The sequence below is a fragment of the Trichechus manatus genome, unplaced genomic scaffold, assembly GCF_000243295.1.
Source record: "Trichechus manatus latirostris isolate Lorelei unplaced genomic scaffold, TriManLat1.0 scaffold00080, whole genome shotgun sequence".
Lineage (NCBI taxonomy): Eukaryota > Metazoa > Chordata > Mammalia > Sirenia > Trichechidae > Trichechus > Trichechus manatus.
In genome coordinates this window covers 3100754-3126584 of record NW_004444016.1, presented here as the reverse complement: position 1 = coordinate 3126584, position 25831 = coordinate 3100754, and the positions used below count along the sequence as shown (strand labels likewise).

The window sequence follows — 25831 nt, the reverse complement described above, 5'->3', positions numbered from 1 at the left end:
TGATATGTCATGGGGTTGTTAACCAATGTCATAAAACAATATGTGTACTGACTGTTTAATGAGAAACTATTTGTTCTGTAAAGCTTCCTCTAAAGTACAATTAAAAAAAAAAAAAAAGATTTACAGGCTTAGAAACCCTATAGGGCAACTCTACTCTGTCCTATATGGTCGCTATGAGTCGGAATGGACTGGATAACAATGGGTTTGGGTTTTTTTTTTTAAACAATGTGAAGAAGATGCCACCCACACAGGGCATAAGAATCCCACTGCTTTATACCCTATTAGTACCATTCTTTGACTCAGAAAACATCCACTGCCATCTCAAAAGCATGCAACCAGATGTTTGTTTAAAGAATACCTTATAATGGTGTGTCTAAAACTGCTGGAGTTCTCTCAGATCAAGAAAAGAATACGCAGTTGAGAAAGTCTACATTAACAGTTAAGCATTGTCACTTTTGGGAGTTGATGTGGCACCAACCATATGGAAAATCACGCATAATGCAAGTACAGGATTCTGGTAAACCAAAAACACCAAACCAGTTGCCCTCGAGTCAATTCTGACTCATAGCAACCCCACGTGTGTTGAAATTAATTATTTTAGTAATGACACTTGAAATTACCATGAAAAGACAAAAAAAAAAAAAAATCCTCAGAGAACTGGTAGACCCACAAATGAACACCAAGCTACTACTACATCTTTGGACCTCAGAAATTGCCTTAACTCTTGCTGTGGATTGAATTGTGTTCCTGTAAAATACGTGTTGTAAATCCTAACCTCTATGCCTGTGGTTATAATCTCATTTGGGAATGAGTTTTCTTTGTTATGTTAATGAGACAGGAATAGGGTAGGGTATATCTTGAGTCAATCTCTTTTGAGATACAAAAGATTAAACAAGCAAGCTAAGAAGCAGAAATGCGGGAAGACATATGCCAAGCCACATGAAGATTGCCCAGGAGCAGAAGCTCAGAAGAGACAAGGATCTTCCTCCAGAGCCAACAGAGAGAGAAAGCCTTCCCCTAGAGCCGGCACCCTGAATTTGGACTTCTGCCTCCTAAACTGTGAGAAAATAGATTTGTTTGCTAAAGGCACCTACTTGTGGTATTTCTATTATAGCAGCTCTAGGTAACACAATTCCCTAAGTGCAAGCTTACCATCTTCTGGTACCATCAAAATGCCACAGTAAACATTTTCACAAAGTAGTTTGCTGCTGAGAATTAGCTCAAAGGAACAGCTAAGGCTATCTTAACTATTCATGCTGCAAACAGATTCTGATAGATTTTCACAAATAGGATATAGGCAAAACCCAGGCGACATTTCTCAGAGGCAGCATATGTAAAGTCTTGTGATATTCTCTTCTTGGTAACAAATGAAGCCATTCATCTCCTTAGCTCTCTAAAATTTTCTAAATCAATCCCTGTAAGGGCACAGAAACCACACCAGTTTAAGAGAACACATTTGATAGAGCTATTAACCGGGTATTGGAGAAGGAAAAAGAGAGTATGCATCCCTGAGGTAGTCCACGCAGGAAGCAGACTCCATCCATAGGGCTTGGGGAACCAAGGGGAGAGACTGGGATTGCTGTATCTTAAGTTTGGAGGTCCAGTGGTGCTGGGCTTCTGGCATCTGTGCGGGGAGGAGGGGACCGCCTGCTTGCCGGTGCCTGGATCTCTATGGGGGACTACTGAGGCTGCGTCTAGGAGCATGGGAAAACTGCAAACTGGAACTAACAGCTGCTGCTAGGTCCACCGCTGCCAGGGTGAACGGCTGCTGTTGGGGTCATGTTAGAACAGGAAGTACCAAGGAGCCTGTCCCTTTTTCCTCCCTCGTCTTCCTGCTGTCAGAACCTAGCAGGGAGAAATGTAGTTTGCAGAGGTCTAGCCCCAGGACCACAAAGTAAAATACAAAAAAAAAGTTGCCTCCGATTGCCTCCAACTCCTGGCCATCCCATGGGTGTCAAAGTAGAACTGAGCCCCGTATGGTTTTCAATGGCTGATTTTTTTTTTTTTGGAAGCAGATCACGAGGTCTTTCTTCTGAGGCAACTCTGTGTGAACCCAAACTGCCAACCTTTTGGTTAGCAGCCAAGTGTGTTAACTGTTTGCACCACCCAGGGACTCCAGAATACAGAAAGATGGGTTTAAGGCTGAGAGACAGTAATAACCAGTATGCAACATGAAGGGTTAAGTCAGGAGGGGACAGGGATTGTGGTTTGCAGATAGTAGGACAAGCCCCTAATGGGCTACCATTCTTTTTGAGTTCAGATTCAAAATGATGTGGTATTTTAATGAATCTGCTTTGAGGAAAAATAGAGCCCACATTATTTAGATGATCACAAGAGTTGCTCTTAAGTATTCATGACTGGCAGGTACGGTACTAAGAGTTTTAAACCACATTTCAAGTGATCTTAATTTGAGATCCAGGTAAATTAGAAAGTTGTCAAATTTCCATTTTAAAAAATCAAAACGGTTATTCACTACATGGATAAAATATACATTTCCATGAAATATTTTCTCATTCTTAAGTGGAGACATGTGTAAGCATAAGAGAAAGTGATGCAACCCACAAGCAGTACTAACTCAATAACTAGGGAATTCAAATTTAGATGAGGGGTCCCAAACTGCAGCCTTTAGGTCAGCTCCAGCTCTTTGCCTTCTGTATAAAATTTTATTGGAACACAGCCACATCCATCATTTACATATCACCCGTGCCTGCCTTCTCCCAACAACTCCCCCGGCCCACTTGTAACTACCTAAGTTTGGTCTTTATTATAATAGAGTAACTCTCATTAATGCGGCTTAAGAGTTTTTGTTTTTTAAAATGTGATTTACCACACAACTTGACCTATTTAAAGCAAGAGAAACATTTGTTAAGGACCAAGTTGAATGTGTTTTAATCTGGCCACACTTTACATAGGCTCCACACCGTTCCTGGGCTAACTCACTGAACTCTGCAGTCAGATGGATTTCCGAGCCCTAAGGCAGGAGATCCATCTGACTGCAGAGTTCAGTGAGTTAGCTCAGGAATGGTGTGGAGCCTATGTAAACTGTGCAGCAGTCTATGGCAGGAGAAGGGAGAAAGATGTGGCAGTTGGCTTCTGTAAAGACTACCGCCTTAGAAACCCTTATGGGGCAGTTCTACTCTGACCTATAGGGTCCTTATGAGTCAGAATTGACTCGATGGCAGTAGGTTTGTTTTTTTTGGTTTTAAGGCAGGAGAGGCCCTGAGCAAACAAAACACACTTGTGTAGCTTAACTGAAGCTGCTTCTAGAAGAAACTGCAGGAAAGTCTGGTATTTGTCTAATAAAGACTATAAGTAGAGAGGCAAAAAGCCATTCTCAAGACTATAAAAGAGCATGGCAAACACTATAGTTTAGAAAGTGTTTAACAACGCCAATAGCATACTTTTAATTCTGAATTCATACTGTTATGAAAATGCACATTAATTCTAATTATCAAATGATTAACTTCTGCTTATGGACTCCCTCCTACCTTTTTAAAAAGGAAATTGGTATCAACTGTGATTCAAATTGTTTTAAAAAATCCCTACAATTCACACTGAACATGTTCTTTCAAAACCTTTTGGAGGGAAAAAAAAGTGATACAGAAACACATCAACATTTAAGTAATTTAAAACAAAAAAGTAGATTTAATGCAGTGACAACATCAATCTGAGGATAAATAAATCCACAACAGGCTTTAAAGTTTGACAATTTTTTTTTTCCTTTCTTTGCAGAGAGAATGGTTTTCTGAAAGCATAAAGGACTCAAGATTCAAAACAGAATTTAATTTCTTAATGTCCAGGTGAAACAGTCTTGATCCTCTCTGCTCACTCCCAACACTCGCCACTGGGCACGATGATAGTTTCTGTAAGTCAGGAAGGATGCTAGTTTCAAGAGTAGCTGGATGGTTTGTTTCCTGAATCATCTTCTTGTGATCCCATACTCTGCGGAAGGAGAGTGAGGTGGTGCATTTATATTTGCTCTTGTCAAGGAATTCCCACTAGCCCCCAACAAGCACCAAAGTTATTCACCCTGGTCCCTCACAGAGGAACATCGGTCTCTGTGTAACGCAGTGGAGGCAATTCCAGGAGCACCCCTAATCTCATTTTCAAGATATTGAAAACAATCTTGATGTGGCAACATCCCGTCTTCTTCCACAAGCCCACCTCTAGTTAATGAGGAAAAAGCATAGTCACCTTTTGTACAAATTGGGGATTCACTGTAATCTCTTGATCCATGGCTTTCAGCCGCTCATCAAGCTCTATACATTTCAGCATCTGTGTGATACACATTTGACCATGATTAGTAAATGGTTTCAAGCCAACTAGTACATTGTTTTTAATGTAGGCTATTCATATCAGCCAGAATCAACTTGACAGCAGTGGGTTTGGTTTATTCGTATGAGTAGCCCTGGTGGCACGGTGGTTAAGCACTCGGCTGCTAACTGAGAGGTTGACCGTTCGAACCCACCAGCTGCTCCGTGGGAGAAAGATGTGGCAGTCTACTTCCATAAAGATTATAGTTTTGGAAGCCCTATGGGGCAGTTCTACTCTGTCCTATAAGGTTACTATGAGTCATACTCAATGGCAGTGGGTACTCGTATGAGTATTATAGGCTTACAATTCCTTATTTCCTTACAATTCCTTGGAGCAAATGGGTTTTGGATTTGAGAAAGCTAATAATACATTACCAAAAAACTGCTGCCGTCAAGTCAATTCTGACTCATAGCAACCCTACAGGACAGAGCAGAACTGTCCCACAGGGTTTCCAAGGAACGGCTGGTGGATTCGAAATGCCGACCTTTTGGTTAGCAGCCAAATGCTTAACCACTGTGCCACCCAAGGCCCCAAAACAGTACAAGCACTGTATATTACCTAACACCCCTGGCAGGATCTGGGGCAGTACCCTAAAATCAAACACATTCTTACTTTTTGCAGTGAAATCTAAGAATATTCACACTAAGTGGGATAAATAAAGACTAAATACAGTTCTGGTGACATTCTGTCATCAAATAGGTTAGATAAAACTTCCAATTTTCAGGTTTTTTTTATTTTAGAATTGCAAAACATTGATTGTGGAGGTGCACTATGTTACTATGCATTTAAGTTTCTGGGATTTATTTTCTGGTTCAACCCATTTCCCTAGTCAAAGGCAGAAGCAGACACAGTCTGAGCTCATGTCCCTCAGCCCAGGACAAATGTCCCATGCACTACCTGACCTAGAGCCCCAAAAGGTGCTGAAGCACCACAACCTCAGAAAATGCAGAGGTGGCAGCTGCTGGGGCAGGGGAGGCTTCCCTGTGCTCGTCCTCCCTCCTCAGCTGCCCCACTAACCCCTGCTTCCTGACATCCTGACCTGGACCTAAAGCGAAACAAAACTCTACATGATAAATGGTGGCTGGGTACAGGTGCAATTTCACTAATTGTAGGACGCTTCAAGTGTTTGCGGAGTTAACGCAGGCTTTGGTGAGCCAGCTGGGAAATGTAACCATCATTTATTTATAACCATATAACCAGGAAGAGTCTTCTGCAGCCCATTTTGAAATTAGCTTTCTAGGAACTAACATGCTTATAAATTGGAAACTATTTGTGCTTAAAACCAAAATTATCCTGGACCACAGGAGCAATGAGCATTTTATCTATAACATCTCAAACATCAATTAAAAAAAAAAAAAATTAAAACCTTGCATTCATATTTACCTCCTGATCAATGTTATGAAGCATGGCTGGGTTATTATATTTTTCAGGGTTATCGTGAAAACTGACCATACCATCCTTCTGGTTAATACTTGCAAAAATTTCACCATCTTCTATCTATAAAAAAAGCAATCAGGAAAGCAGTTTAGACTCAATCACTCTGTGACTATATGGTGATATATAGGATCAGGGGAAGGCACAGAAAGTAAATATAACTTAGAAAACAATAAATATAAGTTTGTGTATTTTTAAGCACCATCAGTTTATTCAACAAGTATTTACTGAACACCTACTATGTGTGGGCACCACTATAGATGCTAAGGGGTGCAAAACTGACTGACACACACACACACACACACACACACACCCACACACACACACACCACCCTTGCATTTTTAAACATCCGTTTCATTGAGAGATAATTTACATTGCCCTGTGTTTTAAAAACTGAAGCCCTAATACATTTCTGTTTCACCCTGGTGGAAATTATTTTCTGATGCTTCGAGAAAACTTTTTTGCCAATGCTGATTCCACAGTAGTTTTAAGGTCTATGTTCTTTATCTGTATCAATGATTAGGGGTTTACCGATTTGTCCTCATAACCAAATCCTGTCCATGAAGCTAAAGAATGAGAGACCAACAAAAGTCCCAAAGAATAACTGTTATTCCTAACAAGGAGCTCCACAGGGACAATGATTATTTCACTTGCTAGCAGCGAAAGTGAGTTGCTTAAACTGGCCTTCTCGGGGATATATGGCCTGGGAAGGGGTATATGCAATTTAATGAAGTAGCAACCAGTAACACATGGTAAGCAGAATGTACAGTCCTCTAACTATAACCACAGAGAGCCACCTCTTTAACAAATGGCTGGAATACACTCAACTGAGAAGTGAACCCATGTTCACCACAGAAATACTGTGTGCAACAATCCCAATTGGAAACAACCCAAACATCTATACATTAGAATGGGTAAGTATCCTCACACAATGAAATACAGCAGTCCTGAAAATGAACAAACTACAACTACACACATCTTGTATGAATCTCAAAATGTGGTGCAAAGGAAGCCAGATGCAAAAAAAGCATATACCGTATGTTTTCTTTTTATATAAAGCTAAAAACAAACCTAACTAAAGCTGGCTGTTCGAGGCCAGGATGATGATGACCTTTCTGGCCAGGGCAGGGACTAGAAGCAGCACGAGGGCTGTTGTGGGGCACTGGCAATATTCTGTGTCTTGATCTGGGTGCTGGTTTTGTAGATGTTTTCACTTTGTGAAAATTCACTTAGCTGTAACTTGTTACATTTCAATAAAATGTTTACTTGAAATAAATCCCTGCCCTCAACAGACCTGACACTCCAGGGCAGGACTTCTCAGTCTCAGCAGAATTGACATTTTGAGCCCAGTAATTCTTTGCTGTGAGGCTGTCCTGTGCACTGCAGGATGTTTAGCAGCATCACGGCTTTGTCTGCGTTGGCCAAGCAGCGTTCAAAACCCAACCCTTCCTCCTCTGACTCCTCACACACTCTGCTGGCTCTTATGTCCTCGCTAGTGTCAACCACTTATGCCCACTGGACAGTAAGCTCCCAGGAGAAAGAAGAGTCTGTAACCTCTGTGGGGCTAGCAAGGTGCTCCTAGCAGGCATTCCAAGTTTGGTCAAGTTGCACAGGTTTTCTTTTGTTTGTTTGTTGTGTATGCATGTCTTGAGGGGCAGGTGGAAGGGGAAAAAAAAGCTGAAAACATTTGTAAATTGCACTATACAAATAAAACACTCCATTATCACAATGGGAAATAGCTGTGTTACTCTTATGCTGGTATGGCATTACTCCTGAAATCAGAGGGGGATTACTAGCAGGAAAATATAGAATGCTGCCTTTCTATATATATGAAGGTTTGCCTGCCCTGAGCTGAGGACACAGGTTTGTTATAGGTGGACTGGAACTGTGTTCAGAGCTGTGTATTCACACAATTTACAGGCAAGTAGATGATAATACGTTAACTTGGTGAGTTATCACGCAGCCCTTGAAATGACACTTATCTAAATTCAGGGAGTGGTGACGTGGTTGGGATAAGGGAGTGACAAATGGGGTTTTAGGTGTATTGGTAATACAGGTTGTCCCCAATTTACCACATATTCCAGTTACCAAGAACTGCACTTAATGACTGTACTTTTTTTTTGTTTGGTATCGCTTATGGTTAGTAAAATGTACTACATACAATGTTGCAGCATGTGATTTGCTGATGTTACCATTCTCAGATGTTCACTTGCAGATGTTCAATTTTATGATAAACTGTTCAAAACACTGTTGTAACAGATTTCATTTTCTAAACTAAATCAGGGGCTTCAGTTACTTGAAAACATGGACCCAAACGCTGATTGCTTTGCTAAAGTTGACAGGCAGATTCGGGAAGCAGTGAGATGTTACCGCAAAATATATGAAGAAAAAAGTAAAGGACCACATAGACAACTTTTACTAATTTTCTGACTAGAAACACCTTCCTCATTCCCAGAGATAATCCAGATGATCCAGAACCTTCCACAAGTGGAGTTACTACTACAACAAAATGCCAACAACGGCATCCAACTCTTCTTCATCATTGGAGTAAATTTTTATGTTTTATTTTTTTATGTACAGATATACCTCATTTTACTGTGCTTCGCTTTATTGCACTTCATAGACATTGTGTTTTCACAAATTGAAGGTTTGCGGCAACCCTGCAGCCAGTAAGTCTATCAGCACCAGCATGTGCTCACTTTGTGTCTGTGTCACATTTTGGTAATTCTTGCAATATTTCAAACTTTCTCATTATTATTATATTTGCTACGGTGATCTGTGATCAGTGATCTTTGATGCAATTATTTTCATTGTTTTGGGGCGCCACAAACCATAGCCACATAAGATGGTGAACTTAATCAAAATGTTGTGTGTATTCTGACTGCTCCATCAACTGGCCGTTTCCCTGTCTGTCTCCCTCTCCTTGGGCCTCCCTCTTCCCTGAGACAGGACAATATAGAAATTAGGGCAATTAATAACCCTACAATGGCCTCTAAGTGTTCCAGTGAAAGGAAGAGTCACATATCTCTCCCTTTAAATCAAAAGCTAGAAATGATTAAGCTTAGTGAGGAAGGCACGTCGAAAGCCAAGACAGGCCGAAAGCTAGGCCTCTTGTGCCAGTCAAGCTGTGAATGCAAAGGAAAAGTTCTTGCAGGAAATTAAAAGTGCTACTCCAGTGAATGCACAAACGATAAGAAAGCAGAATAGCCTTATTGATGATATGGAGAAAGTTTTTGTGGTGTTGATAGAAGATCAAACCAGCCACAACATTCCTTTAAGCCAAAGCCTAATTCAGAGTAAGGCCCTAACTCTCTTCAATTCTATGAAGGCTGAGAGAGGCAAGGAAGCTGCAGAAGAAAAGTCTGAAGCTAGCAGAGGTTGGTTCATGAGGTTTAAGGAAAGAAGCCATCTCCATAACATAAAAGTGCAAGGTGAAGCAGCAAGTGCTGACGTAGAAGCTGCAGCAAGTTATCCAGAAGATCTAGCTGAAGTAATTGATGAAGGTGGCTACACAAAGCAACAGATTTTCAATGTAGACGAAACAGCCTTATATTGGAAGAAAATACCATCTATGACTTTCACAGCTAGAGAGGAGAAGTCAATGCCTGGCTTCAAAGCTTCAAAGGACAGGCTGCCTCTCTTGTTAGGGACTAACGCATCTGGTTACTTTACGTTGAAGCCAGTGCTTGTTTACCATTCCGAAAATCCTAGGGCCCTTAAGAATTATGCTAAGTCTACTCTGCCTGTGTTCTATAAATGGAACAACAAAGCCTGAATGACAGCACATCTGTTTACAACATGGCTTACTGAGTATTTTAACCCCACTGTTGAGACTTACTGCTCAGAAGAAAAGATTCCTTTCAAAATATTACTGCTCATTGACAATGCATCTGGTCACCCAAGAGCTCTGACAGAGAAATATAAGATTAATGTTTTCATGCCTGCTAACACAAATCCATTCTGTAGTCCATGGATCAGGGAATAATTTTGACTTTCAAGTCTTATTATTTAAGAAATACATTTCATAAGGCTATGGCTGCCATAGATAGTGATTCCTCTGATGGATCTGGGCAAAGTAAATTGAAAACATTCTGGAAAGGATTCATCATTCTAGATGCCATTAAGAACATTCGTGATTCATGGGAGGAAGTCAAAATAACAACATTAACAGGAGTTTGGAAGAAGTTGATTCCAACCCTCATGGATGACTTTGAGGGATTCAAGACTTCAGTGGAGGAAGTAACTGCAGATGTGGTGGAAACAGCAAGAGAACTAGAGTTAGAAGTAGAGCCTGAAGATGTGACTGAATTGCTGCAATCTCATGATAAAATTTTAATGGATGAGGAGTTGCTTCTATGATGAGCAAAGAAAGGGGTTTCTTGAAATGGAATCTACTCCTGGTGAAGATGCCGTGGACCCTGCTGAAATGACGACAAAGGATTCAGATATTACATAAACTCAGTTGATAAAGCAGCAGCAGGGTTTGAGAGGATTGACTCCAATTTGAAAGAAGTTCTGCTGTGGGTAAAACGCTATCAAACAGCATCGCGTGCTACAGAGAAATCTTTCGTGAAATGAAGAGTCAATCGATGTGGCAAATTTCACTGATGTCTTATTTTAAGAAATTACACAGCCACCACAACCTTCAGCAACCACCACCCTATCAGTCAGCAGCCATCAACATCGACGCAAGACCCTTCACAAGCAAAATGATTATGACCTGCTGAAGGCTCAGACGATGGTTAGCGTTTCTTAGCAATAAAGTGTTTTTTAATTAAAGTATGTACACTGGTTTTTTTTAGATATTATGTTATTACATACTTAATAGACTACAGTATTGTGTAAACATAACTTTTATATGCACTGGGAAACCAAAAAATTTGTGACTTGCTTTACTGCAATTTACTGAACCTGTAATATCTCCAAGGTATGCCTGTACGTACATATGTATCAAAATATATCTGTTAAGTTTATATGTAATGCTTCCAACTCCCAAAGACAAATAAAGATTGGATTTATAGAGATATTGATAATAAAAGGCAGTAATAATGAAAGCTAAAAAAAGAAAATGAGATATTCGACTCACGTCAGAACAGACTTCCACGAAGTCTCCGGAGTGGAACCCCGTCCTAAGTCAAGGACTGCCTGTATTTGATTTCTTAAGGCAGGTGGTGAATGTGTGTTTCTGACAGTACCCTTTACCTCAGTGCCACTCAAAGTGTAGTCATGCACTGACACTGGTCCATGATGAACTGAGGGACTTCACACAGAATGTAAATCAATGATGTTACTAAGCACACTGTTTAGTTCAGTGAATATTTTTTAGCAAAACTTTCTTGAAGAAGGAAGCAGTGCCTTGATTTACATTCTGGGCAAGCTCATGATCTCACTGGGGACCAGCACGCTGAGTAGCGTGCCTTTTTATTTTTTTAGTATATCCAAAAATATTCCATGAGCATTTTAAATGATGCTTACAAAAACTCTTAATAATGAAAAAATGTAAATACAAAACATAAGGAGAACAAACAGGACACAACTGTGTATATCATATGAGCACACCATGAACAGAAAACTAGATTTTAAGAAAACAGATCTAAATGTCAACAGTGGTTTACTTTGGGTATTTCCACCACCCCTTGTTCCTTTTCTATATTTTCATAATAAACACACATTGCTTTTACACTGACAAAAATACACTAATTTTAAAAGATGAAATTACACTTACCATATGTAGTACATATTTTTCTGCCTCCTGAGGTCCAGATAACTGTACACGACTTGCCATATCTTGTAATGACAGTGTAAGAAATGTCTGAAAGTCAGAAGAATTAATCACAGATAGAAACAACTGAGGAAAGACTGTATTATATGTGTACAGGGTTCTACTTGAGTCACTGAAAACTTACTTTCCATGACAGTACAACATAATTTTTGTTTGTGAAGACAACCTGAAATGATGAACCCGGTGGTTTGAGTCATCAGTCTCTAGAGGAGTCTGCAAAGGGTAAACAGGAAGTATGTATTGCACTCTTGCAAAACGTTAAGAAAAGGCCAACAATTCCAAAGGTATAGAGAAAACACTACATACAAACACAAAAAAAGGAAATCAAAGGGCTCTCCACCATATGAAAGATGTTCAATCTCACCTTGTAATTAGAAAATGTAAAATAAAACTACACCAAGATTTCCAGTTTCACCTACCAGTGTGCCAAAGATCTGAAAGTCTGATAACACACTGCACTATTACAGGTCTGTGGAAACAGCCATCTTCACTAACAGCTGGAAGGAATGTAAATAAGTACAACTATGAAGACAATTCAGCAGCACCCCTCAGATTCCCATGTACTTTCCCTTGACTCAGTGGTTCTACTGTTAGTGCTGTATCTGTAGGGTTTACAGTGAACTTTACCCAAAGAACTTGGTCTTTGTCCTTGGTTCCTGAGAGAGAATCTCTAAAGCCTTGGAACTTCCACAGTGATTGAAAGGTCTCTGATGAGGGCTCCAGGCCACTCCTACCTAACAGGTTATACTAATGAGGTGACTCTTGGGTGGGGACTGACCAGGCTAGAAATACCCACCAGGTGCTATCAACCAGACCTAGGGGAGTGGGAAGGGGGCAGAATGACAGGCTAAAGCTTGAGTTCAACCACATGTGCCCTGATTCAACCAATCATGCCTCTATAATGAGATCTCCAATAAAAGCTCTAGCTGCAGAAGCTCCATGGGCTTCCTGGTTGGTGACAGACATTGATGTACACAGGACGGTAGCATGTCCTTTGGGACATGGAAGCTCTGTACTGGAAACCCTCCCAGACCTCATCCTATTCTCTTCAGTTGTATCCTTTTTGCTATAATAAATCTGTAATCGTAAGTATATGTTCTAGCAAACTATGAAACCTGAAGTAGTGGGAGCCAGCAGGTGAGAAGTTAGGGGACCCCTGTACTTGCAGCTGGTATCTAAATTCTTAGGCAGTCTGGAGGACTGTGCCCTTTGAGATCTGACCTAGCTCTGGTGGTTAGGGTCAGAGGAAGAAGTACTGCATCTACAATTAGGAATAGAATTAGAGTGGAATTGCATTGAATTGATCTTTACACGTATTCTCATGTATGTTTACAATCACAAAAGATAGGAAACCACCTAAATGTCCATAAGTAGAGGAGTGATAAAGTAGAAAATTATAGTACAGTCATATAAATGGAATCCTATGCAGCTGTAAAAAGAAAACAAGTGAGGAAGCTGTTTAAGAACTAAAAAGGAATCCAAAATTTGTACATTATTAAACATAAAAAAGGAGGGTACAGAAAAGTATATATGGTATGCTAACATTTGTGTAAAAAAATGGGAGGAATATATATGTATGCATGCGGTTTGTGTGGATGTATATATTTGCTTGTGTGTGCATAGACTTATCTCCAGAATGATATCAAGAAAAAACTGGTAATACTGGTCACCTCTGCGGAAAGAAAAACAGTGGCTGGGGTACAAGAATTGGATGGAGATTTTCGTATCTTTTAAATTCTGTATTATAAACATAAATTTTGTATTATAAACTTTCTTTAGGTGCTTGGGCAGTGCAAACGGTTTGTGCTCGACTAATAATCTAAAGGTTGGTGGTTCGAACCCACCTGACGACACTGTGGAAGAAAGGCCATGATCTGCTTCTGTAAATATTACAGCCAAGAAAACCCTATGGAGCAACTCTACTCTGTAACATACAGGGTTGCCATGAGTCAGAATCAACTAGACGACAACAGTTTGTTTGTTTTTTTTTTTGTGGGCGGGGTTGGCAATATTTACAATAACCGTACCTTCAGAGCTAGGCAAGTGAAAACCCTGATCTTGAAAATTCTTACAACCCAATCACCAAAAAATAAAATCTACATATACTCTAATGTGGAGAAACTAAAAGAAATAGGAGCAATCAAGAAAATGAAATTGTTAATTCTAAGAACTACATAAGTAGTTTAACACAAATGAGGCATCAAAAATGAACATTTCTAAAAACAGAACTAATATATGAAATATCTAGAATAGGCAAATGCAGAGACAAAAGTTCTGAAGGGAGAGAATGGGAAGTGAGCACTTAAGGGACACTGAGTTTCTATATGAGGTGATGAAAACCTTTTGGAAATAGAAAGTTGTGATGGTAGCACAACATGGCAATTGTAATTTAATGTCAGTGAACTGTACACTTAAAAATGGTTAAAATGGCAAATGTTTTGTTGTATGTATTTTATCACAAACAAAAAAAAAATTAAGTGGTCATTTTTCCTATTTCAAAATGAATAGAAATGTCCACCTGAATGTCCATCAGTAGAGGACTGGTTGAACAAATCATACTCCATTCATACAATGGAATACTACGTATGGATAACCGGCCTATGTTACTGTGGAAAGAAGCTGATGACAAACTGTACAAAAAAAGCAAGCTACAGAATAGCACGGAGAACCTCGACCCTGCATCCCTTAAGGATCCAAGTCCCTTGACAGCAGGACCTGATCTGAAACTTCTTCTGTATCCCTCAATGCCCTAGAATAGAGCCTTGATTACGTAGGTGTTTGTCAAATGCATGTTATTTCTGTTAAAGTCAAATTACTTCCTGTCATAGATTGAATTGTGTCCCCCAAAAATATCTGTTGACTTGGCTAGGTCATGATTCCCAGTATTGTATGATTGTGTAATCTGATGTGATCTCCTTATGTGTTGTAAATACTATCATTGTGATGAGATTATGCTGATGAGGTTTACAAGATTAGATAGTCTCTTACCGCAATCTCTTTTGAGATATAAAAGAGAGAAGCGAGCAGAGACACATGGGAACCTCATACCACCAAGAAAGCAGTGCTGGGAGCAGAACGCGTCCTTTGGACCTGAGGTTGCTGCGCAGAGAAGCTCCCACACCAAAGGAACACTGATGCATCACAAGGACCTTCCTCCAGAGCCGACAGAGAGATAAAGCCTTCTCCTGGAGCTGATGCCCTGAATTTAGACTTGTAGCCTACTGGACTATGGGAGAATAAACTTCTCTTTGTTAAAGCCATCCACTCGTGGTATTTCTGTTAGAGCAGCACTAGATGACTAAGACAGAATTTGGTACCAGGAATAGGGTGCTGCTGCAACAGACACCTAAAATGTGGAAGCAGTTTTGAAACTGCGAATGGATAGAGAAGTGACAGCAGCAGAGGACCGGCAGCAGCAGAGAACCGGCGGCAGCAGAACCAGGAGTCCAGTGCCAGACAGCGCTGGAGCCGACCCATGGAGCAAGAGAGCTGAGTGCCTGTGTGCCGAAGGCTTCCGGGTGGAGTGGGGTGCCTCCGGGCACTTATTGGTGGAGTTAGGCTTGCCGAACCACAGAGCAAGAGAGCTGAATGCCTGTGTGCCGAAGGCTTCCGGGTGGAGTGGGGTGCCTCCGGGCACTTATCGGTGGAGCTACCAAGTTTTGGAACACTTGCCCCATCAGGGCAGATGCGGGCATGAGGCCCGAAGCCCGAGAGGCCACAGGAAGCAGAAGCTGAAGAGACAAGGAATCAAGAAGCCGAGCTGCCTCAGTCTCAAAAGGTATGGCCTAGACCTCTGGGGTTTCAAAGGGTAGAGCCATGGCCCCTGGTGTTTCTAAGGGTGGAGGTGTCACTCCGGTGGACTAGAATGGTGTGCCTAAAGCCAAGGGAGCAGAGTTGCCGTCCCAGTGGGCCTGGAAGGCAGAGCTGAAGCCCAGGGCCGAGGGGCCTCCACTCAGAATCTGGAGACTGTGGCTACTACCTAGTGTCTGGAGGGCAGGTCTATTGTGTAAATTGTCTCAGAGAACAGAGGATTATTTTCAAGCCTCGAGAGCTAATGTAATGTGTTCTGCTAACTTGCTTGGTACCTAGTATCCCTTCTTCTCTGCCTGTTATCCCTTCTCCTCCTCCAGTTTCTCCCATTTGTAATGGAAATATCTAGCTCATGCCTGTTCTGCCATTGTACCTCTGGAAGCAGATAACTTGTATTCTAGATTTCACAGATGAAGAGGACTTTTGGAATTTGGACTTGGAGTTAAGACTTTTGCTGTAATGAGTATATTTTGAGTGTTACAAAGACATGAATTTTGGGGGGCCAAAGGGTGGAGTGTCATGGATTGAATTGCGTCCCCCCAAAATATCCGTTGACTTGGCTGGGTGATGATTCCCAGTATTGTATGATTGTGTAATCTGATGTGATTTCCTTATGTGTTGTAAACTCTATCACTATGATGAGGTTATAGGTGATCTCCTTATGTGTTATAAATTCTGTCCCTGTGATAAGTGTCATGGTTTGAATTATGTCCCCCCAAAAATGTGTGTCAATTTGGCTGGGCCATGATTCCCAGAATTGCGTGGTTGGCCTCCATTTTGTGATTGTAATTTTATGTTAAAGAGGATTAGGATGGGATTATAACACTACCCTTACCCAGGTCACATCTCTGATCCAATGTAAAGGGAGTTTCCCTGGGATGTGGCCTGTACCATGGAAAGGGAAGCAAGCAGAGAGCTGGGGACCTCATACCATCAAGAAAGCAGTGCCGGGAGCAAAGCGCATCCTTTGGACCGGGGTCCCTGCACAGACAAGCTCCTAGTCCGGGGGAACACCAAAGAGAAGAAGGCCGACAAAGAGAAAAAGCCTTCTCCTAGAGCTGACGCCCTGAATTTGGACTTGTAGCCTACTGGACTGTGAGAGAATAAACTTCTCTTTGTTAAAGCCATCCACTCATGGTACTGCTGTTAGAGCAGCACTAGATGACTAAGACACTTCAAAAAAAAAACCTGCATGTAGAGTATGATCCCAAGTTTATGTAAATTGGCAGTGTATGCATACCCAGGGAGAAGAGACAAAGAAGGACAATCTAGAAAAATAGCCACAAAAATGTTAATACTGAACAGTCTCTTGGTACTGGCAAGTGACGATTTAACCCCACCCGTTCTCCCTAGTCATCTTCCAGTTAGTAACGCCACAGTCACTGAGTTCTAGTCAGTGAGGCTTAAGCAAAGTCGACTTGTAGAGACTTCTTGAAAAGCATTTGATTTTCCAATTTCTGATAAAAAAGAGACTACCTTGGCTAGGAAATCCTTTGGTTGTCCCCCTTCTATTATTTTGGCACTAGGACATGATGCCAAACAAAAGGTGTGCCTACTATGTCAAAGATGGTGCCATAAGGCAACCTGCTAAGGAGAGGAGGCCCAGAAGGACCCGGACACAGACACTCACACCTTCGCAGAGTCACTTCCCCAGTCCAGGGCTAGTCACCTCCAGACCATTTGTGTATGTTTGTGTATTTTTCTTTGTGAAACTCTTGCTCTGGATTTATCTAATACAAAATACAAAACTGGATATTCTTTTACTTACTTCTCAAATTATAAGCTACTAACTTATTCCAAAGTGATAAACTGTGGCTGAGTCTTTTCACAAGATAGTAAATGGATGATTTTTGTAATGATGCCTACTTAGTAGACTTCTCAAGCTTTATTTTCATTTGCCACGTTGCAATTTAACATTTTTCTGCACATGCACCAACTTTTGTCCTTTCTAACATTTTGATTCTTTTACTTGAACCTCAACTTGGTGGTGAGAGCTGGAGGCTGGAGCAGTTATGTTGGCTTCTGGGGCAAATAAACAATTCTGTGGAGAAAGCAGCCTGCTTACTGCCTTGAGCATCTTAGGCTCTTGTTTTCAGTCTGTGAGTCAGGTCAGCTTTATTCTGGCTGACAGGTTAAATTTGTGTTTGATCTTTCTTGGGCTGCTTTCTCTTTCATTTTTCTCCTACAAATGAACTTTTTTTCAACTTCTCTGCTGATTTATTTATGTTAGTCGGTGTTATGGACCACGACACTCAAAAATATGTGTTGTAAATCCTAATCCCTACACAGGTGGTAATAATTTTATTTCAGAATGGGTTTTCTTTTCACGTTAATGAGGCAGGATTAGTGTAGGGTGTGTCTTGAGTCAATCTCTTTTGAGATATAAAAGGAACAGGTTAAGACAGCAGAGATGGGGAAAAATAGATGTTATGCCACATGAAGATCACCAAGGAGCCAAAGAATAGAAATTGAAGAGACAAGGACCTTTCCTCAGAGCCAACAGAGAGAAAGCCTTCCTCTAGAGCTGGTGCCGATTTTGGACTTTTAGCCTCTTTAACTGTGAGAAAACAAATTTCTGTTTGTTAAAAACCACCTACTTGTGTATTTCTGTTATAGCAGCACTAGACAACCAAGACAGGAAGCTATAATTACTCTCTCTAGAATGTCCGGAAGGAATATCCTTTTCTGTCCAGTGACCATCTCCTCACCCTTCCTTCTCTTCTCCTGCACGAGCACTTATTCTTGTCAGTTTGCTGACCCGCACTGCTACCCCCAGATTCGCCACTCTTCTTCCTGAGCTTCTCCTGGGGGCCAGGGAAGTCACCTTCTCTGGGTCTTCACTTTGTCAAATCCACCATCTCTTTCCCGAATCTCCATCAGTAGCTCAGCGGCCCTCCTAACGCTAGACAGCCCTAGCAACACCCCCTATTCTTGTTCCCCCCCCTTCCTCCTCCACCATCACCACTGGGATATAAGGCAGAGGGTATGCACAGGTATAGATCCACCATGTTGTCAACAGCTGTGAATTGCTGGATCTCTGAGCAGACTTCTCAAAAGAAAAAAGCAATGCTCCATTTATTGGTTTAAGATACTTAGTACTTTTCCTATTACTTGCAGCAAATGCCTTCCTAACACACATAGGATTTCATTTTTCTTTTTTACTTTTCTGTACTATTTGTACACTCGATAGTAAGCATATTTTCTATAATCAAAAACCATCACGTTATTTTCACTTCAAAAAGAATAATGATCTAACTTGCTCACATCCCACCATTCAACTGCATTTAGCTTGTACAAGCCTGGCCTAAATGTTAACACCAGACTAGTATGGTGTTCCAGTAAGAAATGTAAATAGGTTCAGCTCAGTCTCACAGGCTCCAAGACTGGCCCTGAAAGATTTATCTCTGCATCACTAGAATCATCATGTGAACTGCTGACATTTCTAAAGCTACAGTGTAGCTGTATCGGCTGCCTTCTTCGTCACCTGTTCCTCTTCTCTAATACCGTACTCAAGTCTGGAAAAGACCAAAAGTTGTTCTAAAAATCAGTTGGAATAGAGTTCCTTCTTAATACAGGAATCCTGTCACACTTTCTCCTTGCACCTGCTTCCTCAGCACTGAAAAGAAGGGGAGAGAAACCAGGCGTGGGGGAACCAGAAGATGCCATCTGAGGGCAGCACAGCCTCACCTTTGTTAGCCTTTGAATATTCTTCTTATAAAGAGACGACAAGCACTGCTTCACCAGTCCCATGTTGTTATCGCGAGTAAAAGTTTCACTGTGCTTGTTCACCAGATTTCGGAGTTCTGAGGGATTATTGGTTGAATAAACTTGCGCTAATTCATGGTACGCGTTGCTAAGGGGCTACAGGTTTAAGGGGAGATAAAAAATTAAAAATTTAGAGGAATAATATTTTTACAGGAAGCAAAAAAACTTTTGGCAGTATGTCTTGAGCAGGTATATTAAATTAAAAAAAAAAATTAAGGAAAACATCAAATGAATCAGGATAAGATCCTAAGTCGACACCCTTTATTATTATCTAACAAATTATAAATTACCCAAGGCAAATGCCTAGTTTTTAAGGCCAACACTGAAATTTATTATGGAGTAATTTACTGTCAATAATACGTTGTGGTACAGTGCGAATAACCAGCACAGCAGTGACCTGCACTGAGGCCAGTAAAGGCGTGCCCATCTCTTCCTCCATCATAGTTCTCTACTTTTGTCTATTGATGAATTACAGTATATTGGGAACAAAAAAGGCAAAATCTCCATTATTCCCAACTCCTTCTTACACACAAGCAGACACTTCATCAGGTTCAATGGGATAATCTGCTACTTTTGCTAGCAAGGAGGAAGACAGGAACAAGAACACAAGTGGCTGAGGGCCTACGAAGGGCCTGAGCTGCTTTAGGCATTTTACATACATTACCCCCTACTTGAAATAGTCAGAAATTGGAGCTGAATGTAGAGTGGTACTGAGGAGCACTACCAACAGATAGAAACTGGATTCAAGTCACATCTCTGACCCTGAAGTCTGCGTTCTTTTCATCATTTATGATGTCATTGTAAGTAAATCACTAATTCCTATCGATGGTGTCCTCAAGTCATGAAGACCCCACTTTATTACAGCATTAATGCTACAGCAGGCCAGCTCAGGGACCAGTGAAGGATCCATGAGAGTTCCTCGACATTACCTGAGTGTGGCTGCTCTAACCCTACCTCCCCATCATCCTTCCACAGGGAGTCAGGGAGCTCTCTTAACCACTTCCCACCACCCCCCGCACCACCGTCACCTCCGGCAACTAGGCAGCCTAGAGCTCTACTCCCACAACTGGACTCTTACGCAAAGGACTCCATGCCAGCATAAATATCTCATCACCAGGAATCCCAACATCCTGAAATTCTGAGTTCTGTACAAGGAGGATCGGGTGAAACTTATTAAACTGATGGTGACCCCGCATATCCTTTTAAACTGCTCAGTTAAAAAAAAGAAAAAAAGAGCATATACTTCAAAATTAAAATACATAAATACATTTTTAAAGTCAGGACCCAAAGCTGAGTTCATCAATGAGAACTGAAACAAAAGTTCCGTGAGTGCAGCTTGTAGTCTTCAGACATGGGCTACAGTAAGAAATCAACATTCAGACAAATTGAGAGTTAAATAAAATTGGCACTGCTTTTTCACTATTATGGCTAAAATGTAATGAAGAAGTACAAAAAAAAAAAACCTACCCTTATAGGAGCTTAAACATCTATGGTTGCAACTACTTACAGTGAAGGTTTGAAAACAGGTTCCTGAGAAACACGATTCCAACAGGGGTGACCAGAATGTGTATGCACTGGAATGGGATTAGGGAGTTTGGACTGAACTGAAGCTCACAGTAGAAACTTACTGTTTAACTAATTTGAAGCTAGTGGGAGGGCTACATCATTATAAAATATAATTACAGAACCATATTGGTATAATTTCTTTATGGACTTAACATGCCACCTAAGAAGATCAGTTTTATTTTAAAAACTCACCTTAATGAATCTACCCACAATTTGAGATGTATATTTTGGTAGCTGTTGTACTTTGCCAAGTAATATCAAAGAAACTAGAATATACTTTTTATATGACTCCAACATGATATGACTGACCGCCATGGCAGGAGTAGTTATAGCCTGAGCAAGAGAAGAGTGTTTAGTATAAAGAGAGAGCACACCATAGCAGGAAAGAGCAACTGACCACATGTATCAACTTTAGTTAAAAAACAACGCTCATACAAAAAGTTCCATTATTATTATAACTTTTATAACAGCTTTATTGAGATACAATCCATATACCATAAAATCTCCCCTTTTAAGTACAAAACTTAGTGGTTTTCAGTACAGTGTGTGCAACTATCATCATTATCTAATTTCAAAACATTTTCATTGCCCCCCCAAAATCCCCTATCTATTAGCAGTCACTTGCCACATCCCCTCCTCCACCCCTGGCAATCATTAATCTACTTTCTGTCTCTATCTATCTGACTATTGTGAACATTTCATACAAATGGAATCATACAGTATGTGGCATTTTGTGTCTGGCTTCTTTCACCTAGCGTAATGCTTTGAAGGTTCATCCATGCTGTAGCATGTATTGGTACTTCACTCCTTTTTATTGCTAAATAATATTCCATTGTGTGGATATACTACATTTTATTTACCTACTCATTAGTTGATAGATACTGGGTTGTTTCCACTTTTTGGCTATTATGAATAACACTGCTATGAACATTCATGTACAAGCTTTTGTATGTAAGTTATGTTTTCATTTCTCTTGGATATGTATCTAGGAGTAGAATTGCTGGCTCATGTTTAACTTTTTGAGGAACTGCCAAACTGTTTTCCAAAGTAGCTGCACCATTTTGCAATTCTACTAGCAATGTATGAGGGTTCAAAATTCTCTCCATCCTTGCCAATACTTGCTATTGGATGTCTTTTTTTAATTTAAAAATCCTAGGTGTGAACTGGTATATCACTGTGGTTTTGATTTGCATTTCCCTGATGACTAATGTTGATAAGTGTCTTTTCATATGCTTCTTGGCCTTTTGTATATCTTCTTTGGAGAAATGTCTATTTAGATCCATTGCCCATTTTTAAGCTGGGTTATTTGTCTTTTTATTATTGAGTTATAAGAGATCTTTATACATTCTATATACAAATCCTTTACCAGAAATATGATTTGCAAATATTTTCCTCTATTCTGTGAGTTGCCTTTTTACTTTATTTCACCTCAACTTATGAAGGTTGAGAAGAATTGAAAACTATCTATCATACCCAAATCAGCCCAAATCTTCCAAATCAAAATTCAAACCACTGAGCCTGTAATGCCCCTTCCTTGAGATTATTCTACAGAAACACTCATATAAATGCAAGGACAGATGTGCAATGATTGCCATTGTAACACCGTTTTAACAGTGAAATACCAGAGTCAACTTAAATTTCCATCAACAGGGGCCGGTAAACTAACTAGGCCAATCTGCTTTATATTTTTTGCTTTATACAGTGCTGTATGATCTGAATTTTTCTCCCCAATAAGTTTGGAATTTTTTTAAAGCAATAATAAAAATCGGTATCACCTTCTGAAATTAAGATAATAATACCGCAGATAACTGTATGCATCTCATTAAAACACTAGACAATGTTCATCTTGGGGCAACTTCAGGGAGCAAGTTAATTTTCAGGTAAAAGGTTTATAGCTACAAATGTAAAAAATGTTTTATTTTGAACATTTTAGTTATTTGTGATAGAAATATTTTCTAAGTCCACTACATACTTTGCTTTTCAACACCCACATCATCTTGATATGAAGTTATCAGTATGCTCATCAGTTATTACACTGGCTATAAAACAATGCATTCAATGGCTTTTTAAAATAGTTTTAGAGTGTTTTTATAGCTATCAGAAGACCTGCAAAATTTGACTGTGCATCTTTGCTTAAAGAGAAGTCATGCTGACAATTTAATATTCGGACTAGACACATCCCTTAATGACACTGTCCCTGACTACCACCACTTTAGGGTGACACTTCCCTGGGTCCCTCAGCAGTGTCTGTTAACCTAGCGTACCACAATCCAACACTCACTGAGGCAATGCTGAAAGTCACAGATATGCGTACTACGGTTTCAACTAAATTGTGAGCTCTCTGAACTTGTAGAATATCCTTTATTACCTTAATATATGCTGTAAGTAAAGCAGGAATTTATGAACATCTGACTAATTTATCTTGAATAGTCTATCAAATTATGTAATATGTCTCATGACACAGACCAGCGGCCAGGGGACAAGGGTGGGAGGGGCTTTCACCGTATATTTCTTAATACCCTTTGAATTTTGAACCACGTCTTACACATTAAAATAAATAAAACTTAACAAAACACCACACCTGGTTTTGAAACAAGACAATAAGATCATTCAGTTCAACATCTTCCCTATGCAGAGGAAGCTACAGAGGTCAAGAGATGTACATATCTTGCCCCAATTCAGAGCATGCAAGTGGCCAGCCTAGATTGGAACCATTCAATAGTGCTCTTCCTCCACTGCTATTGCTAAGTGAAGGAGCAAATGGACAGTTTACACTGCCATAGAGAAACAATCTTAGTCTCTCCACCTCAAACTCCAAGGCTTTGGGCTCAATCAGCTCCAGCTGTATACCTAAGTGAACACTTTTTTGATCTCACAAGTTCAAAACAACCCCAAGACATTTAGAGGCACAGTTACCTGTTCATAAAAGTAGAGCGCTCTTTCAAAGTTCTTCAGCCCAGTATAGATCATACCTCCATAATAATAGTAACATAAAAAGTGCTTTGCATCATACGCCCCATTCTCTTTGCAGATATCCATCATGTCCACGTCAAGATAAGGAAGGGCAGGCTTAAAGCATTTTGCCAGCAAACAAAGCTATGAGGAAATTTATATTGAATCATCATTTTAACTTTACTCTTGGCAGGCTTTAGCAAAAGGAGGAAATTCATAGATTTCAGAAATTTGAAGACTATGATACTTTGTTTTACGTTTTACTGATGAAAGTAATTTAAATGCTGACACATTACTCCATTTTCTGAACCATTCAGAACAAAATAGCACTTCTTTATAAAGACTAACCAGCTATAAGATTGAGCACTTCACAAATGAAATACAGCTTAGTTATCACTTAGCCCATGCACTGCCCATCTATCTATAGATGAGGAAACACTGTGTCCTTTTTCTCTTGGTTGAACTAGTGGAATAGAAATAAACCAGCATGGTGAGATAAAAATGGAAGGCTTTTCTAAAATTGGAGCCCTGGTGGCATAATGGTTAAGAACTCAGCTGCTAACCAAAAGGTCAGCAGTTGGAATCCACCAGCTTCTCCCTGGAAACCCTATGACATAGTTCTATTCTGTCCTATAGGGTGCTATGAGTTGGAATTGACTCAACGGCAGTGGGTTTGGTTTGTTTTTTTCCCTTAAATTAATCCTTTTCAATTTCTGAATCTTTCAGGTAAGTGCAGGGAATTGTGCAACTCGAGACAGCAAGCACATGGAAAAGTTCTGCATCTGGGTGGCGGTCACACGGTTGTAGATATACATGTACACTCGTAGAGTTGTACACTTAAGATCAGTGCAAATCACTGTAATATGTTATACTTCAATCAAAAAGTGTTTAAAAAAAAAAATTAGAACATGTGTTTGAAGTGATCCATTACCATGTTACTCATTAAGGAAACAATCCAAGTACCCAATAGGGACTGGTTAAACTATGACACGTTCATATTACGGAATATCCTGCAGCTGTAAGGAACTGCTATGGAATAATAACCAAGATTTGCTTGTATGTGCATAAAATATCATTGGAAGATGCACATGAAACTAATAACACTTGTTTCCTTTGGGAAAGAAATGGGTGGGAGGGATACTTCTTCTATACCCTCCTTTGTGCTTTCTGGATTCTGAACCATGTAAAATAAAATAAATAAACGGATAGAACTTTAAGGTGTAAGAAATTATCTGTATTTAGTCTCAGGTTCCACAATTCCTTATAAAGAAGATGACTTGATATTGTCACTGAGTTATACACGTAAAAAGGGTAAACGTTTTGTCATACTTTTATAATTAAAAAAATGAAAATGACTTATTTAACATTTACAAGCATTTAATTATCCTATCTGTTCTACTCACATCACAAGCTTACAGCTGAGCTCCATTCTATAGTTTGCATCCAGTATCCTATTGAAAATTCCCTTACTAACAGATGCATCTACAATTTTCAATGTGTACAACATATCACAATTGTTACCAAATTGCCTTCATCCACCTAATCCAACACTGTGCAAATCCACAACCTTACACCTCCGATTTGTTGTAAGTCACACATTTGGCTGTTTACCTGGCAGAGATCGGCATGTATTGAGGTCAGCTGGTTTGTATTCATCTGCATCTTGTCTATGGCTTGTTTAAGGATGCCAATTCCTCGCAGGGGCTGTCAGAAATGACATCTCTTTCAGATAAGTTCTCAAAGATGGCAGCACATTGGATCTTATGTTGTCACTTACAAATAAAAAATAACACTAATTGATAGGTTCCTTTAAATAGCAATATGAGGTTTCCATACTCTTTCAGGAAATTTCTATCCCTAAGTCACAAAATGTCTTCTTAGATGTTTCTGATGATACTTAAAATAATTTAGTACCTTTTTTTGAATTGTAAAATTCTCATTACAATGAAGATTAATAATCAAAAGCATTATTACTTTCTCAACAGTTCATGACATTTACATCTAACAAATATTTTCCAAACACAACAGAGGAGTGCCTGTGCTTAGGACGCTTGTGAAGAAGGATACTGCCGTTTTCCCATCAGCCATATAGGTATCACGTGTAAGTTCTCTCCAACAATAACGTCTCTTGCTTGATAGAGAATTACCCTTGACACTAATACCACAAAGTTACAAACTGGCAGTTTACTGCTCTGATTTTAAATAGT

At 40.0% G+C, this 25831-nt stretch overlaps 1 protein-coding gene across 2 annotated transcripts in view; it reads right to left on the bottom strand.

Moving 5' to 3' along the window:
• Nucleotides 1–3435: 3435 nt before the first annotated feature.
• Nucleotides 3436–25831, bottom strand: part of COPS3 (COP9 signalosome subunit 3) — a 29236-nt gene continuing 6840 nt past the window's right edge. The window contains exons 4-11 of one of the 2 annotated variants that reach the window (XM_023735554.1): nt 25236–25396; nt 23589–23768; nt 20865–21005; nt 19029–19202; nt 11475–11561; nt 5698–5811; nt 4195–4275; nt 3436–3942 (exon numbers count right to left, since the gene is read on the bottom strand). In XM_023735554.1, coding sequence (XP_023591322.1) covers nt 3889–3942; nt 4195–4275; nt 5698–5811; nt 11475–11561; nt 19029–19202; nt 20865–21005; nt 23589–23768; nt 25236–25286 — 882 coding nt within the window. In that variant the 5' untranslated portion in view covers nt 25287–25396 and the 3' untranslated portion in view covers nt 3436–3888. The remainder of the gene's footprint in view (nt 3943–4194; nt 4276–5697; nt 5812–11474; nt 11562–19028; nt 19203–20864; nt 21006–23588; nt 23769–25235; nt 25397–25831) is intronic. The other variant, XM_004381017.3, reaches the window with a different exon arrangement.